The following is a 17167-nucleotide window of genomic DNA, read 5'->3' on the forward strand; positions in this document are numbered from 1 at the left end:
AAAAGTTGCGTAATTAAATTTCCTACAATATAGAATTGGTTAGAAATTTAAAAAATAGTCACCCTTGTTGCAAAATGGCAATAATTGCGACAAAACCATACAAAAACAAGCATTCCCATTTTACGTTTTTTAACCATTTATGCTACACTTAGGACCTTCATATTTCACCCAGAAAAACTGTATGATACATTAAAACAATACTGTAAATTTCATTAAGATCGGTTTAATAGATTTTGCAAAAAACATTTTGCAATCAAAATCGATTAACTACCACGGCGTCAGGAATTTTTTTAAATAAACATTAATTATTGGTGCTACGCTCAGGAGAGCGGATAGTTTGCTCTGATTGGGCATTCCAATGACCTTTGATAATGATTGATACATTTTAATTTTTATTACATTTCGATATAAATAAATAAATTTGTTTATTGCAAAATAAAAACACATACTCTATCCTTTGAAATAACTCTTTTTTTAGCAAAAACTTTCTTTGTTCATATATTTTAACTTAGAGAATAAAAATGTATTATTTTTAAACATAAGCAATTGTTTAAACAATATTTCACAAACAATAATAAAATTAGTTTGATTTTTGTGGAATTAAAATATTAAAATACAACAAAATATAGAGTAAGAAAATAATATATTAGATAAAGATTGGAAGAAATTTTGGTGGAAATCAACTTGTGTGAATTGAACACCGCTGTCCTGCGCGTAGCACCAAAAATTTATGTTTATTTAAAAAATTTCCTGACGCCGTGATAATTAATCGATTTTAATTTTGCAAATTGCAAATGAAAGGTACAGTACACTTCTATAAGCAAAAAAGGATCAACTTGCTATCTGCTTTATTTTCAGTACTGCAACATTTTAAAAAAATGAATTTTTTGCGAAAGCTGGATTGCAAAATTTATTTTGCGAAATCTATTAAACCGATCTTAATGAAATTTACAGTGTTGTTTTACTATATCATAAAGTTATTCTGGGTAAAATATGAAGGTCCTAAGTGTAGCATAAATGGTTGAAAAACGTAAAATTCGCATACTTGGTTTTGTATGGGTTTTTTCGCAATTATTGCTATTTTGCAACAAGGGTGACTATTTTTTAAATTTTTAACCAATTCTATATTGTAGGAAATTTAATTACGCAACTTTTGTGTTAGTACAACTTCTCTCAGAAATGAATAGTTTTAAAGTTATAATCAAAAAACCAATAAAAGAAACGAATTTCTCCGTTATATTTTGACATTTTGATTATTTAAACAATGTTCTGGACCATTTTGAGTGGGAGGATAACTCAAATATTATTATTTGAGTTATTTTCAAGCAATTTCTGCAAAAAAATTTGAGTCACCTCTCAACGTCCATCTCAAAACAGATGCGCCCTGGACTATATCCAAAACAACCTTTTTTTATTCTACATTTGTAATAAACAACTTCAAATATGAAAACTCAACTAAGTGTATCCAATTTAAACCACCGTAAGTTCTTTGCATGTCCCTTATTTGCTGGCAGTAAATTATGTGGTATTAAGGAGCAAATTATAGCTACCGAAGCCTTAGCTCTAAGCTCTAAACCACCGTCTTTGCGGATTCCGAGCAAATAAATAGACCGTTATAAATGATTTGATACTGCCTGCAAATATGGTTTTTAATTCTCCAAATGCTTACTTTTTAAATTGAAGATGACAGTCGTTAAAGCTCTAACCTTTAACTTTAAAATGGCGATTTTAAGTTTAAAAGTCTCGGAGTGAGTTATAGAAAGTATTCCATATATAAACTTTATCTTTTAGCTACTTTAAAATGCTGGATCTAAAACATTCGATGTAAAAAGTTACGGGATAAAAGTTTATCCGTTTTAACACCGTTGTGAAGTATAGTTTTCGTATTTTCTTTGAGTATTTGTACTTAAAAGTTAGCAATACAAAAAATTCAATTTTTTGTTTTCAATTGTTGCAAATGCGATTTCTTACAATTTCTTTTTTACAATTTTTTTGTGCGATCGATATTTTCAAGTTGAAGGAGAAAAGTCCTCTAGAATAACAACGAGATGGCCGTGTGTAATTTCCTACAAGTCTGATAAATATTGGCTGCATAAATGCTCAAATTTTATAAAAATTAGCCTGTCCAGCGAGACTCATAAAGATCGAAGAGTTTTTCTGAAAAATTTGGCATTAAGCCTAATAAAGGGCAGTCAATGAGGGTATTTGGCTCCGAATTCCATCCTACTACATCTATTTACTTGATATTTTCACAGTAATTAGGGAATAGCTCAAGAAACAAAGTCTACCCCATGCCGATGTGTGCTTTTATCTTGGGGGTGGTTCTCACCCCTTCTCGGGGGTGCAATTTTTTTTGAATTAAATAGCCACGGAAGAGGCTAGAGAGTTTAATTCTAGGCAAAAACTGTTCCATAATTATTTTTTGAAAACTCAACACTTTTTGAGTTATTCGTGGTTGAAAATTGACCATTTTCGTTGAAAAATGATACCCTTTCGGATGGATTTTTCCGAATAACTTAAAAACTATGCATCTAACAAAAAAATATATATACAATATTTTTGTAGCTTATAAAAAAAAGAGATTCATTCCTTCATAAATCTTCTAGTTATAATACAAAAAGGGGTATGGTAGGTGAGAAGAGTTTGTTTTTTGGTGCATGCTCAAATCGGTGTATTAAAATTGAAATAAGAGAGAAACGGTTGATTTTCGGTGTATAATGGTGCTAATAGCTTTGGTAGTGCTTGAAAAGGCCTTTAAAATGAGCATTATTAAATGTCGATTACATTTAAACTGAGCGAAATATGCTGCAAAAAAATGATGACTAATTTATTTTAAGAAGAAATGAGAAGTATATTTAACCGCTCATCCATCAGAATTTAAATACATCGTTTTCCTTCTAAAATACTTTTTATCATAGTGTTATTTCTATGTTTAAAAAGTTGGACTGGTTTAAAATGAAGGATTTTTGAAAAAAGTAAGATCGAATTATAGAGCACATTTTTAAATTTCCTTAAAAATCTTCCTTTTTCTCCATGTAACTCGAAAATGATAAAGATACGAAAAAAAGATATGATACAAAAATGTAGAGTTTTTAGATAACAATTTTGTTTTTATTTTTCAATACTGTATCCGTTATCATTTTCAAGTTACATGGAGAAAAAGGAAGATTTTTAACAAAATTTAAAAATGCGCTCTATAATTTGATCTTATTTTTTTCAAAAACCATTCATTTTAAACTCGTCCAACTTTTTGAACATAGAAATAACACTATATTAAAAGGTATTGTAGACGGAAAATGATGCATTTACATCCTGGTGGATGGGGGTTAAAATTACTTCTCATTTTTTCTTAAAAAATATTAGTTATCAATTTTGTTTGCAAGATACCCCTGCGCTCTATAATTTGATCTTATTTTTTTCAAAAACCATTCATTTTAAACTCGTCCAACTTTTTGAACATAGAAATAACACTATATTAAAAGGTATTGTAGACGGAAAATGATGCATTTACATCCTGGTGGATGGGGGTTAAAATTACTTCTCATTTTTTCTTAAAAAATATTAGTTATCAATTTTGTTTGCAAGATACCCCGCTTAGTTTGAATGTAATTTACCTTTAATATTGCTCATTTTAGAGGTCTTTTCAAGCACTACAAAAACTATTGGTAGCATTATACACATAAAATCGACCGTTTCCCTGTTATTTTAAGTTGAATACACCAATTTGAGCATGTAATAATAAATAAAAAATAATAAATAAAAGCACACATCGGCATAGGGTAGACTTTGAATTAGCAGATAAGTAGAGGTTATTCCAAAAATTTCATTAAAAGCCATGCAGTAGGATAGAATTTGGAGGTAATATCCTATTCTTGCTCCCATTGACTGGCGTAATAGAAGAGCATCTTCATATCGACCTTCAGACATTTACCTCAAGATATATCTAAGTGCTAAATCGTAATATTGTTGTTGATGGAATGGATATTGAGCAGACTGCATCTTATAAGTACTTAGGACATGAAATTCGGTTGGGACGAGATAACCAGACGTGCGAACTCCCACGTCGCATAGGATTAGCCTGGGCAGCGTTTGGTAAACTTAACTATGTATTTAAATCGGACTTGCCCATATGCCTCAAAAGGAAAATCTTTGACCAATGTGTGTTGCCTGTACTCACTTATGGAGCCGAAACATTAACACTAACAAAAAAGGTAGTGAACAAGATTCGCGTAACTCAGAGGGCTATGGAGCGCCAGATGTTGGGTGTCTCCCTGAGAGACCGAATCCCAAACGAAGAAATACGCCGTAGAACAAAAACAACAGACGCTGTCGAAAAAATCGCGTCGCTTAAGTGGAATTGGGCAGGACACGTCGCCAGATTGCCAGACAACCGATGGACAAAACGTATAGTCGAGTGGAGGCCGCGAGAAGAAGCACTACGGAGCAGAGGACGCCCACTAACCAGATGGGCCGATGATTTGAAACATGTTGTCGGTAACTGGATGCAAGCCGCACAAAATAGAGATGAATGGAAAGAGCTGAGGGAGACCTATGTCCAGCAGTGGACGCGTACGGGTTGATGATGATATCTAAGTGCTTTCCTCAAGATGACTTATGGTCGGTAGTTTTAACCTACCGAAGAGCAACCAAATAGAAACATTCTAAAGCACGGTGTGTGCTGGAAATATGTAATGACGAAGAAGAAATCCTCAGCTTCAATGAAGTGTTGCCCTTGTCAGTTATTTATATGCAGGAATCATTCTGTCATTAAGGTGGTTTTTAATAGTAAGGATGAGAATGTTGATTCTGACCAATAGTCAAATCCTTCTAAAGTATTACACTTTTAAGGGCACAGGCGCAAAATGTCGCCTGTCAAAATGTTCAATGTGTTTTAAATGTATTCATTTCTTTCGAATCCTAAGAAAACTAATAAGTATTTTTGAAAAATTTAAACGCGAAATGAAAGATTGCATTGTTACCGAGGGCCGAAAGTCCCTTAAAATAACCAGAAAGTTTCTTTCGAATGAGATATTTGAAATTAAAAGTCACATTAAATTTTCTCTTTTTTTACCCATGTAGCTTAATAAATAAACATTATAGAAGTTTTCAGGTACTTCAGCCCTCAGTAATAATGTAATATTTCATTCAGCATTTAAATTTTTCAAAAATACTTATTAGTTTTCTCAGGATTCGAAAAAAATGAAAACCTTTAAAACACATGGAACATTTTGACAAGCGACATTTGGCGCCTATGCCCTTAAAGTGTTCTTTGGTTTGCCTGTAGACAAAAATAAAAAATTATAGTTTAAAATAACGTAAACCATAATTTTTGATATCCTTGTAAAAATACCCTAACATTTGTTTAAAGGAAACATTATAAGAAGGCATAAAATGTACAAGCGCCCGCTCAAAAGAAATAAACGGTGCGCCCGCTTAATTGTATCTCTATTTTTTAAGGGTTTTATTAAAAGTTAATTTTCCTTTTGGTAGGGGAGCAAAGTGTGCTAAATGAGCTGTCACTCGAGCGTTATGGGGACCTATTACGTTGTGAAGAGTAGGTCCTAAAACCAAAAAAAGTTAAGTAAAGTTTTCCATTTTAGTATGGACTTTCCATTTTTAATTTAATTTCCCATTTCCAACAATCGTTTTTTCAGATTATAGCGCCATCTATCCATAATTCGAAAAAATGTCTCGAATAAAAGTTACTTATTTTTACGTAAGAAATCCAAATCTGCAATAAAAAATGGGGGCTCCCATTTAATATTTTAAGTAACCCTCCCCCCCCACACCACCTTCGTGGGGGTCGTGTTTGGTGCAATTCGATAAATTTTTCAAAAACATTGAATAAGTGTTTTTTCAGTTTTTCGATCTGATGTTCATTTCGCGAAATATCGCGGGATTCTTATTTAACCTTTAACTACACGCGCTGGCGTACTTTGTACGCCAGATATAAGAATTCTACTGGAAATATATTTAAAAATTTAATTTTTGACCTTGCTTATTTTTCTAACCTATCACTGGAATGTGCTTTACAATTTGGTTTTAGTTTCGTTATAATCGGCGTTCTGGAAAGATCGTAATTTACATTTTATTATTTGTTGTTTCCGGTGGTGGACAATATACCTCAGGATTATATTACTGTAAGTCGTAATATAAGTACATATTTTAATTCTTTTTTAGTCATTATGACAAAAAATATATTTTTCTTTGTAAACAATACTTTTTCTCCTGTAAAAAATCACATTTAAAAAAATTTTTTATTAGTAATTTTATTTATCATGGAATGGTTATTCCATGATTTCAGTTATAAATCCCAATTGGTTTACTGAAAAGGAACTCCAAGTATTCACTGATGCCGAATAAGGTTTATAACAAACAACTAAGTGTATTTTTTCAAAAAGAATTAAACAAATCCGCTGTTTTTAAGAGTATTTTCTTGTGGCGTACAAAGTACGCCACGCGTGTAGTTATGTTATAACTTGATGCGCGGGTAGTTAAAGGTTAAAATTTTAAATTCACCCCCACCCCTCTCCGTGGGAAGTCGTGTTTGGTATCATTCGATAGATGTTTGAAAAATAATGAGCACTTATTTTTTAGTTTTTCGATCTGTCATTCATTTCGCGAAATTGGGACTCACCCATTGTCTTACGCCCCACTCAAATCGTCAGATTTTTGAAATATACACTGTTTTGCATGTACTTAACTTACCTTATCTTAATCTGACGATTTCGAGTCTTTCTAAGGATAGATTTTTTTTCGGCCCCCCATTAACGAACTTTCCTGCATTAAGAGCCAATGGTAGAGGTACATTTTCAGGGTACAAGGTTTCTCCCCATGTAAAAATCTGACGCGCTCGAGTAACTGCAAAAATCCCCGCTTGGGCTCCCCTACCATTTGAATATTGGCATACACACATAGTTTTTAAAAATTGATCTTTATACTATATGCATTGAAATATTGAAATTTCCCATATATAAAGTAAATACTTACATATTTAGTCCAGGTTTTTTCCATGACACTTGAACAGCCAGGGTACTGAAACGTTTTTTCGGCAGGTAATACCTATAAGAGCAAATTGTAACTATTTCCTGCGTAGGATCTGGCGGCCATTTTTATTTATAAACAATTAAGTGTCAAAAAAAGGCAGTTTTCACTTTTTTTTCAAATCAATGGACAACAGGGAAACTTATGGTTTTTTTAGTACAAATATCTTCAAGATTATGGAAAAAGCTTTAAATTGACGTATTACAAAGTTTGATATACTCATTTATTGTTAATATAATTGCGAAAAAAGGTCGGAATTACAAAATAAATTATTTTCGCAACAACTGTTGTAAATATTAGTGTACAGCTTTAAAATTTTTGTCAATATGTGATACAAATTTCAAAGCGATTCATTCAATCGTTTAAATTTTATTCAAATTGTTTATCCCAGAGAGCATTTTTTTGCAAGAACATAAGTCAGAAGAAAATGACGTTAGAACTATTCCAAAGGTGTCAAATAAAAGAGCATGAGCTATATTTTCAACTTGGTTTAAAAAAAGTGAATAAAAATGCATTTATTAGTAATAAATAATTATGCAAACGTATCGTAAATCTTTCCTTATAAACTTTTTATTTTGTTATATAAGAAATTATACATATTTATTACAATTTTTTATCAATTATGATATAGATAACATTACTTGGTAGTTGTGCACTTAAAACAGGGTAAAAAAGTAAATTTTTTTTAAAGTTATTCAAAAAGTTTAAAAAGAAAAATTGACGATACTTTTGCATAATTATGTATTACTAATAAATGCATTTTTTATCCACTTTTTTAAACCATGTTGAAAATGAAGCTCATGCTCTTTCGTTTGGCACCTGTGGAATGGTTCTAAGGTCATTTTTTTCTGACTTATGTTATTGCAAAAAAAATGCTCTCTGGGATAAACAATTTGAATAAAATTTAAACAATTGAATGAATCGCTTTAAAATTTTTATCACATATTAAGCACCAAAGAACCCTCGTTTGACAAAAATTTCAAAGCTGTACACTAAGTTTTACAACAGTTATTGAGAAAATATTTTTTTCAATTCCGACCTTTTTTCGCAATTATATTAACAATAAATGAGTATATCAAAATTGGTAATACGTCATTTTAAAGCTTTTTTCATAATCTCGAAGATATTTGTACTAAAAAAATCATAAGTTTCACTGTTTTCCGTTGATTTGATAAAAAAAAAAGGAGAAAATGCCATTTGTGAGAGTTAATTGTTTATAAATAAAAATGGCCGCCAGATCCTACGCAGGAAATAGTTATAATTTGTTCCTATAGGTATTACCTGTCGAAAAAACGCTTCAGTACCCTGGCTGCTGAAGTGTCACGAACAGGGTATATTTTTGTCTTATTACTTTGGCCTAATTTGCCATGTAATGTGATGAATATCAAAATATCATTAGTAGTATTCTGAACAGCCAACGGCAACAGTAAACGAATGTATCATGTGGATTTTTACATTTTTTATTCCCACTCAGTTAAAGAGCATTATGGGATTTACGGCAGACTTACATTAAAATAATGTGCGGCATTAGTACATTTTATTGATTTGCTTTTTCCCAATCCATTACCGAGAATACATAAAAGGATAAAGGAAATATAAGCATATACCAAATATTTTTTAAAAGAGCATTATTGTGATATTTATAAATCAACTCCATTGTTAGTTATTCCTTTTCCTTGAAAAAGCTACAATTGATATATTATATACAGGGTGGTTCATCTTTTTCATAACGACATAAGATTTAAAAAAAATTCTTCACAGAAAGATACAGAACGATTAACATTACAATCTAAAAATAATGTGAATTATACAGGGTGCTAGAAAACACAATGGTATATCAAAGTTATATTTTTCTTGTGGAACACACTATATCTGATGATATTTTTGAATTTCCCTTAAAAAATAAGCTACATATGCTTTTATAAGGGGTGTTATACCTAAATACAGGGTGTTTTGATTTACTTCGATTTTTATAGAAATGTAATAATTTAGAAAAAAAAATATCTACGAATCTAAGGATCGATAACAATTTTTTTCTTGGATCTTAATAATAGACTACTCAGCATATTATTTAAATAGATGTTTATTGTAGCAAAATGTTGTACAAGGTGGTCAAAATATTAGATTGTTCTATTAAGAAATTCATCCTGTAATAACGTACTTATTTTAAATGAAACTTATCGTGTCTATCATGTGGAAAATTTACTTAGCTTACAATCACTATTAGGGTTTCCTATACCTATTTCCGTTCATTTTTAAATATTTAAATATTTCCTAATTTGTAAGCTTTAACAATAGAAGCAAGTATGTCTTGGTTATGTACAACTTATTAATAACACATACAATATACTTAGACAAGATACTGTCATTATAGTAGGGGAGGAAAGTATGCTAAATTTGCAGTTACTCGACCGTTATAGGACCTATTGGGTGAAGAGAATTCCAATTTTAAATTTAATTCTCCATTTTCAACAATTGTGTTTTCCGATTATAGCGCCATCTATCCATTTACGTAGAGAATCCAAAAATGTAATAAAAATTGGGGACTAACCCCCACCCCACCTCCGTGGAGAGCCATGTTTAGTGCTATTCGATAGATTTTTCAAAAATATTGAATATGTTGCAGTTTTTCGACCTTATGTTCATTTCGCGAAATATCGCGGGGTTCTTATTTAAAATTTACCTCCATGGGGGGTTGTGTTTGGTATCATTCGATAGATTTTTGAAAAAAATTGAACACGTATTTTTTAGCTTTTCGATCTAACGTCTGACGTTCATTTCGCGAAATATTCGCTTTTTTTGTGTGAAACTTTGTGACTTGTCCATTTCCTTACGACCAGTTCAAATCGTCAGATTTTTTTAAATATACACTCTTGTGCATGTACTTAACGTACCTTATCTTAATCTGAAGATTTTGAGTTTTTCTAAGGATCGATTTCTTTGTGGACCCCCCTTAACGAATTCCCCTGTATTAAGAGCCAATATATGGTAGAGGTTTATTTACAGGGTACAAGGTTTCTCTGCATGTTATAATCTGACGCGCTCGAGTAACTGCAAAAATCCCCGCTTGTGCTCCCCTACCATTAATACAATTTACAATGTGATAATGTAACCAGAAATAGAAATTTAACGACATTAGTACCAAAAAAAGAAAAAACAATCGGCCAACGTTGCGTTGATTTTTTGGGACCAAAAATTTTCAATAATCTACCTTTTACCATTAAAGTAAAACACAATTATAAAGAATTTAAAAAAGAGTTAAAAAAAGTGGATCCATGGTAACAGACATACATTACATGAATTAATGAATAGGTAGTAATGAACTGAAATGGTAGATAAATAATTTTGTGTTTTGCTAGTTTTAATCTGTCAAAAGTTTCCATATTTCTATTTTAAAGTTGTAAAATTGTTGAAATTTGTAATTGTTGTATGTTGTAAAAAGTAAAAGTAAAAAAAGTAAGGAACTGAAATGTTATATAAATAAATAATTCTTTTTTTCCACTAATTTTAATTTTAATTTGTCAAAAGTTTCCATATTTGCATTTTAAAGTTTTAAAATTGTTGTAAAAAGTGTTGCAATTTGTAATTTTATATATAAAAAAACAGTGTTAAAAAGAACAAAAAAAAATCCAAACCTCACGTATAAGTTGTAGTCCATGTGGCTCACAACTTCTGTGAGACACTGGGTTTATTTATATTTTATATATTTTTTGTATTGTAAAATTTTGTTTTGCTATAAATAAACTCTATATTATTATTATTATATAATCACATAGAGTGTTGTATTAATTTAGCTGAATTTGCCATACATGTAACATTGAATAATATTTTTATATTAAACTGCATAATCTATATCAGCGGTTCTCAATCTGTGGTACATGTACCACTGGTGGTACATTTCATTTTTTGAGGTGGTACACAAAACGCAAAAACAGCCAAAATCAGCACCACTATTATAGTTAATTAGATTACCTGGTTAGATATGTATTTCAGTTAGGTGGTACCAAAAATAATAAAAAGTATTTGGTGGTACATGACACAAAAAGATTGAGAACCGCTGATCTATATCATACAGGGATGAGAACGCTAATAACCGGCAAAATAACGCAAAAGATGGAAAACATATATTATGTTGTGAGATAAAAAGAAATGAAACTAATGGAGGTGGGTGGGAAATTTAGCGATAAAAACCTATAAATTTACGTTATTTATTGCTTCCCATCTTTACACGCATCGGACGAGTTTGGCAACTACCATTGTGACAGTGACAGTTTTAGTTGACATACTCCTGATGCGTCTAAAAGTGGGAAACAATAAAAAGAATTCAAATTTATAGGTTTTTATTGCTAAATTTCCCACCTTCACTAGTTTCATTTCTTTTTATCTCACAACTTAATATATTTTCCATCTTTTGTGTTATTTTGCCTGTTATTAGCGTGCTTATCACTGTATGCCGTATTCTGGAAGACAGTTAAATTATGCAGTGATGAGCGCGCCAATAACCGGCAAAATAACGCAAAAGATGGAAAACATATTAAGTTGTGAGATAAAAAGAGATGAAACTAGTGGAGGTGTGAAATTTAGCGATAAAAACCTATAAATTTACATTGTATTGGTTGTTGAAATGAAACCAGTGGAGGTGGAAAATTTAACGATAAAAACATATAAATTTACATTCTATTTATCGTTTCGCATGTTTAGACGTATCAGAGGAGTACGTTAACTAAAACTGTTACTGTCACAGTCACAGTGGCAGTTGCCAAACTCGTCCGATACGTCTAAAGGTGGGAAACAATAAAAAGAATGTACATTTATAGGTTCTTATCGCTAAATTTCCCACCTCCACTAGTTTCATTTCTGTTTATCTCATAACTTTATCTATTTTCCATCTTTTGGGTTATTTTGCTGGTTATTAGCGCCCTCATCACTTTATTTCATTCCGTATAAGCATTTTATATACCTTAACCCAAAGGTTATTAAGTAAATTGATAGTATGATTACCATTTTATAAATATATTAATCATAATTTTGTTTAATTGCAGCCCCTGGACCGGGACCAACCGAACGGCAGACCTCAATGGCGGTTCACCGTGTTTGCTCAGGACGAAGGAGGAGAAGGGCTCGTGGGTTACGCCGACGTCCAAGTTAATCTAAAAGATATCAACGACAACGCGCCCATATTCCCGCAAGGAGTTTATTTCGGAAACGTAACCGAAAACGGAACGGCAGGAATGGTAGTAATGACAATGACGGCTGTCGACTACGACGACCCCTCGGAAGGCACAAATGCCCGCCTGGTGTACTCCATCGAAAAGAACGTGATAGAAGAAGAGACGGGCTCTCCAATATTCGAAATTGAATCGGAAACGGGCGTTATAAAAACCGCAGTCTGTTGTCTCGATCGCGAAAGGACTCCCGATTATTCGATACAAGTGGTAGCGATGGACGGCGGGGGGCTGAAAGGGACGGGAACGGCGTCTATACGCGTAAAAGATATCAACGATATGCCGCCACAATTTACGAAGGATGAGTGGTTCACGGAAGTAGATGAAACAGATGGCGCGACACTTCCGGAAATGCCCATTCTTACAGTAACCGTGCACGACGAAGATGAAACCAATAAATTCCAATATAAGGTGATTGAGAACAGTGGCTACGGTGCGGACAAATTTACAATGGTGCGCAACAATGACGGTACAGGCTCTCTAAAAATCGTGCAACCTTTAGACTACGAGGATCTGTTACAAAGCAATGGATTTAGATTTAGAATACAGGTGAACGACAAAGGAGAGGACAACGACAACGATAAATACCACGTAGCTTATTCATGGGTCGTGGTAAGACTGAGAGATATTAACGATAACAAACCCCAGTTTGAACGACCGAACATCGAAGTATCTGTCTTTGAAAACGCTGAAGTTGGTAAAAGTCTCGAAACGTTTAAAGCTACCGATCCCGATCAGGGTGGAAAGAGTAAAGTTTCGTACGCTATTGACAGAAGTTCCGACAGAAAACGGCAATTTTCCATCAATCAGGAAGGTACAGTGAGCATACAACGATCTCTAGACAGAGAAGACACTCCGAGACATCAAGTTAAAATTCTCGCCATTGACGACGGAATTCCTCCAAAGACAGCCACTGCAACTTTGACCGTCATCGTCCAGGATATTAACGACAACGCCCCGACCTTCCTTAAGGATTACCGGCCAGTTGTTCCTGAACATGTTCCTCCCAGAAAAGTCGTGGAGTTGTTGGCTACCGACGATGACGACAGATCTAAGAGCAACGGCCCTCCTTTCCAGTTCAGGCTTGACCCCAGTGCGAGCGACATCGTGAGAGCATCTTTTAAAGTCGAGCAAGATCAAAGTAAGTTTATTGGGTTTTTATATTATTTTATTTTATACGTACAACAGGCCGTTAAAACCTAGGGTATTTTTATAAAACATAATCATAAAATGAACTAATTCAACATTATCAACCTCTGTGCGTCCACTGCTGGACATAGGTCTCCCTCAGCTCTCTTCACCTGGCTCTGTCTTGTGCGGCGTGCATCCAGTTCGTCAGTCCATCTGGTTGGTGAGCGTCCTCTGCTCCGTAGTGCTTCTTATCGTAGCCTCCACTCGACAATACGTTTTTTTCATCGGTTGTCTGATAATATGGCGACGTTTTCTGCCCAATTTCACTTAAGTGACGCGATTAATACATAGTTTAATAAATAGTGTAATTTACCAAACGCTGCCCAGGCTAATCCTATGCGACGTACGAGCTCACTTGTCTGGTTATCTGTGCTCAACCAAATCTCATGTTTCAAGTACTTATAAGATGCAGTCTGCTCAATATTTACAACCTCTAAAATGTTCCTGTTCTTCTCTCGGCCACGTATTCTGCCACCGAAAGCCCAAACGGTAAAAGATTCCCCACCGTCCGCTCTAATGCAAACATGCATTGACGAACTCCCAGCAGAATACGAAGAAATCCTTGAGGCTACCCCGCTAGCCTACCGTACCCTGCTCTTCCAACTCCTCTTCCCTACCCTGAACAGGGAGAAGTTGGTTTTCTGCGGTTTCTCAACTTCATTGCACAATTATACCTGTTCGCCCTAAGAAAATAGCCGCAACTATTTTCTACCACTTGAACATTCACTGTCCATGCAATGTCTAAGACCACCTCCTGACCGCCGACGCAGAATGCAGGCTTGCCTGTCCATTGTACAATGGTTTCTAAGGAGCTTGGTCGAGGGCAAAGCACGGACAGTACACACATTTGTCAATGAAACCAACACCAATTATATCAAACTTTCTTCTCTGATCTCTGATAGTCGGCTGAACCACCACCGTCTGGCAACACTCAGGCCCACCACACCTTGCCCCAGTGTTTTCTCGGACTGTTTGCTTTTTCTGCCATACTAACAAAATTCAACGCATACCCTGAAGAGGACAAAATCCTAAACAGGGACAACTCAAGGAAATCCTTCCAAATAAAGTAATCCTTTATCCTCCCACGAAACCTACATTGAGTACCTCAATATCCCGTCCATCAACCACAGTATTACGATTTAGCACTAGATTAGTCATTATTTGCATCTTTCATGTTAATCTCTAGTGCGACCTCTAAGGAAGCGTGGTATAATTTTTTCTACATTATTATTGCATCTTCCATACGATAGGCTATAAGGGAAATGTACATAATACCATATTTGTTGTAGCAATGTTGTCATGTTTGTTTTTTTATGATACTAGTGCCCTTTTGGCAACGTAGTTGTGTTTTTTTGTCTCTGCATATTAGCTACTCCCTCCTCCTTTGATTAACGTCTTGTACGTAAAAATTGTAACAATAACAACGAAGGAACGATATAGTCCCCTTTTGGCAATGCCATTGTGATTGTTTTTTTTTTGTCTCTACGTATTCTAATCCTTTCCCCTTTCATTGAACGCCTCAAACGTAGTAATCAGACCAATAATAGCGGAGATACAAAATAGTGCCCGTTTATCACTGCCTCCATGTTTAACTTTTCTATGTTCTTGCATTTCACCATCCCCTCCCTTTTATAACGAGCCCTCCTACGCCACGATCCGATGAGCCATTTGATTCTCACCACAAAAAGCTCAAAAAATAATCAAAATAAACCTTAGATTTTTTCACGTTTTTGCATTAAAAATACCATGCTACTGACTAATAGATCAAGAGGCAGCGCTGAAAAATCTATTTGAATTTACTAAAGCTAGATTTTTCACAGTTGATTACTGTGAGTGTGTAGAAAAACATACTGCGGTCGGTCAAGTGAAACGTAGAAGAGGGGTTACTGAGAGGGTATCAAAGTTGCTTTCCTACGAAGGTAATTATTTCCATTTACTAAGGCTGAAAATCAGTACACAGTGAGATATAATATTTTTCCAAAATTAGGCATTTTATATAGGTCAAACTCCTTGAGTGTATTGATAATATAAATATAAAAGGAACTACAGAAAGGTGAGGACCAATTTTGAATTGGGAAGGTGGTTAGGGGGTTGTATTCACTGATTTTTTCGTAGACAAAAGCAGGTACCGACATTTCTTTGATTATATGTCGCTTAATTTTCATGCTAGAGACTTTTTATTATTTTTTTTTTGAAAGGTCTAATTATATACTTGAAAAAAGATTATTTAAATTTTTACTCGAAAAATGCAAATTTTTCGCATTATTTGGCTTTGAATATTTCAAATTATGAATTTGACGAAAAAAGCTAATCTTTAACATGCCGTATCTCGGTTTGTATTGGTCTTAAAGATATTATTGGAAAACAATTTGGTGTGTGTTACTAAACGATACAATTTTTGATTTCTACAGTTTTTTTGATTAAATGCACATTTTTCGAGGAATTCTCAAAAAACCCTCTAAAAAAGTCAATTTTTTCGTCGAAAAACTGTTATTTTCAAGCGCGAATAACTCGAAAAATATTAGTTTTACGAAGAAAATGTAAAAAACATTTTTTTCTTAGAATCACTTTTTCCATCGAATTACATGGTTAAAATGTAACAAAAAATTCCCACCCCCGAGATGGGGTGGCAACCACCCCCAAGGTTTTAGCGTATGATAGCGGCATGATATAGAAAATGATCCTTGGTCTATTCCCTACCTTCTGTGAAAATTTCAAGTAAATCCATGCTGGACGAAAAAATTGCGAGCCAAAATGCTTCATTTCCTTAATCGACTATTGGGGCTGACCGACCGGCTCTGTCCCGTCATACAGCTGACCGACTATAATAACTTTTATTTATATTTAATTTAGAATGTGTGTACTGATTTTCAGCCTTAGTAAATGGAAATAATTACCTTCGTAGGAAAGCAACTTTGATACCCTCTCAGTAACCCCTGTTCTACGTTTCGCTTGACCGACCGCAGTATGTTTCTCTACACTCTCACAGTAATCAACTTTGAAAAATCTAGCTTTCGTAAATTCAAATAGATTTTTCAGCGCTGCCTCTCCGTCTATAACGTGAATCATAACGAATTCAAATTATATACAACAATACCTACTACCATGATCATCATATCTAAAACTCCAGTTCATGCTTGACCCCATGCGACATCGTGAGAGCATCTTTTAAAGTCGAGCAAGATCAAAGTAAGTTTATTGAGTTTTACCGATACTAAACTGTAAAGTCCTTCACACAGTGAGGCTCTTTAAGCATAGTAGATCAGAGCAAATTAAGAATTTATTCAGTGCATGTTTGTCCAATGAAACGGAGTTGGCAAGTTTATTCAACAGGAGTCGTCAATAAAAGACTTTAAATTTTATGCTAACTTTTATTGGGAATATCTTTGCCAAGACTTGGGATTTGTCGCAGTTTGTAACATTGTTATATTGTTTTAAAATCACCGACTTGGCATGATGTTTATTTTGTCATGCTACACTTGCAACAAAGTTGTTTATCTAAGCAATTTCTGTTATAGTGTGAGTGGTAAATATTTACACTGTTACTGTTAATATAAAGCAAAATGTATGACAAGTACATGGTGAATTTTAGAGCGATAATTCCATTATAGTACAAATATCCAAAAAGTTATTCAGAAAAAATGTAGTCAATGATATTCTCCAGGCTTGGAAAATATGCCGATTTGTACAGGGTGATTATTTGTATA

The 17167-nt window shown here is 33.7% G+C and overlaps 1 protein-coding gene across 3 annotated transcripts in view; it reads left to right on the forward strand.

The window, feature by feature from the left end:
• Positions 1-17167, forward strand: part of LOC114324182 (neural-cadherin-like) — a 740245-nt gene that overhangs the window by 637068 nt on the left and 86010 nt on the right. For all 3 annotated transcript variants that reach the window (XM_028271940.2, XM_050655305.1, XM_050655301.1), the window contains exon 6: positions 12087-13410. In XM_028271940.2, coding sequence (XP_028127741.1) covers positions 12087-13410 — 1324 coding nt within the window. The remainder of the gene's footprint in view (positions 1-12086; positions 13411-17167) is intronic.

This window comes from Diabrotica virgifera, chromosome 1, assembly GCF_917563875.1.
Source record: "Diabrotica virgifera virgifera chromosome 1, PGI_DIABVI_V3a".
Lineage (NCBI taxonomy): Eukaryota > Metazoa > Arthropoda > Insecta > Coleoptera > Chrysomelidae > Diabrotica > Diabrotica virgifera.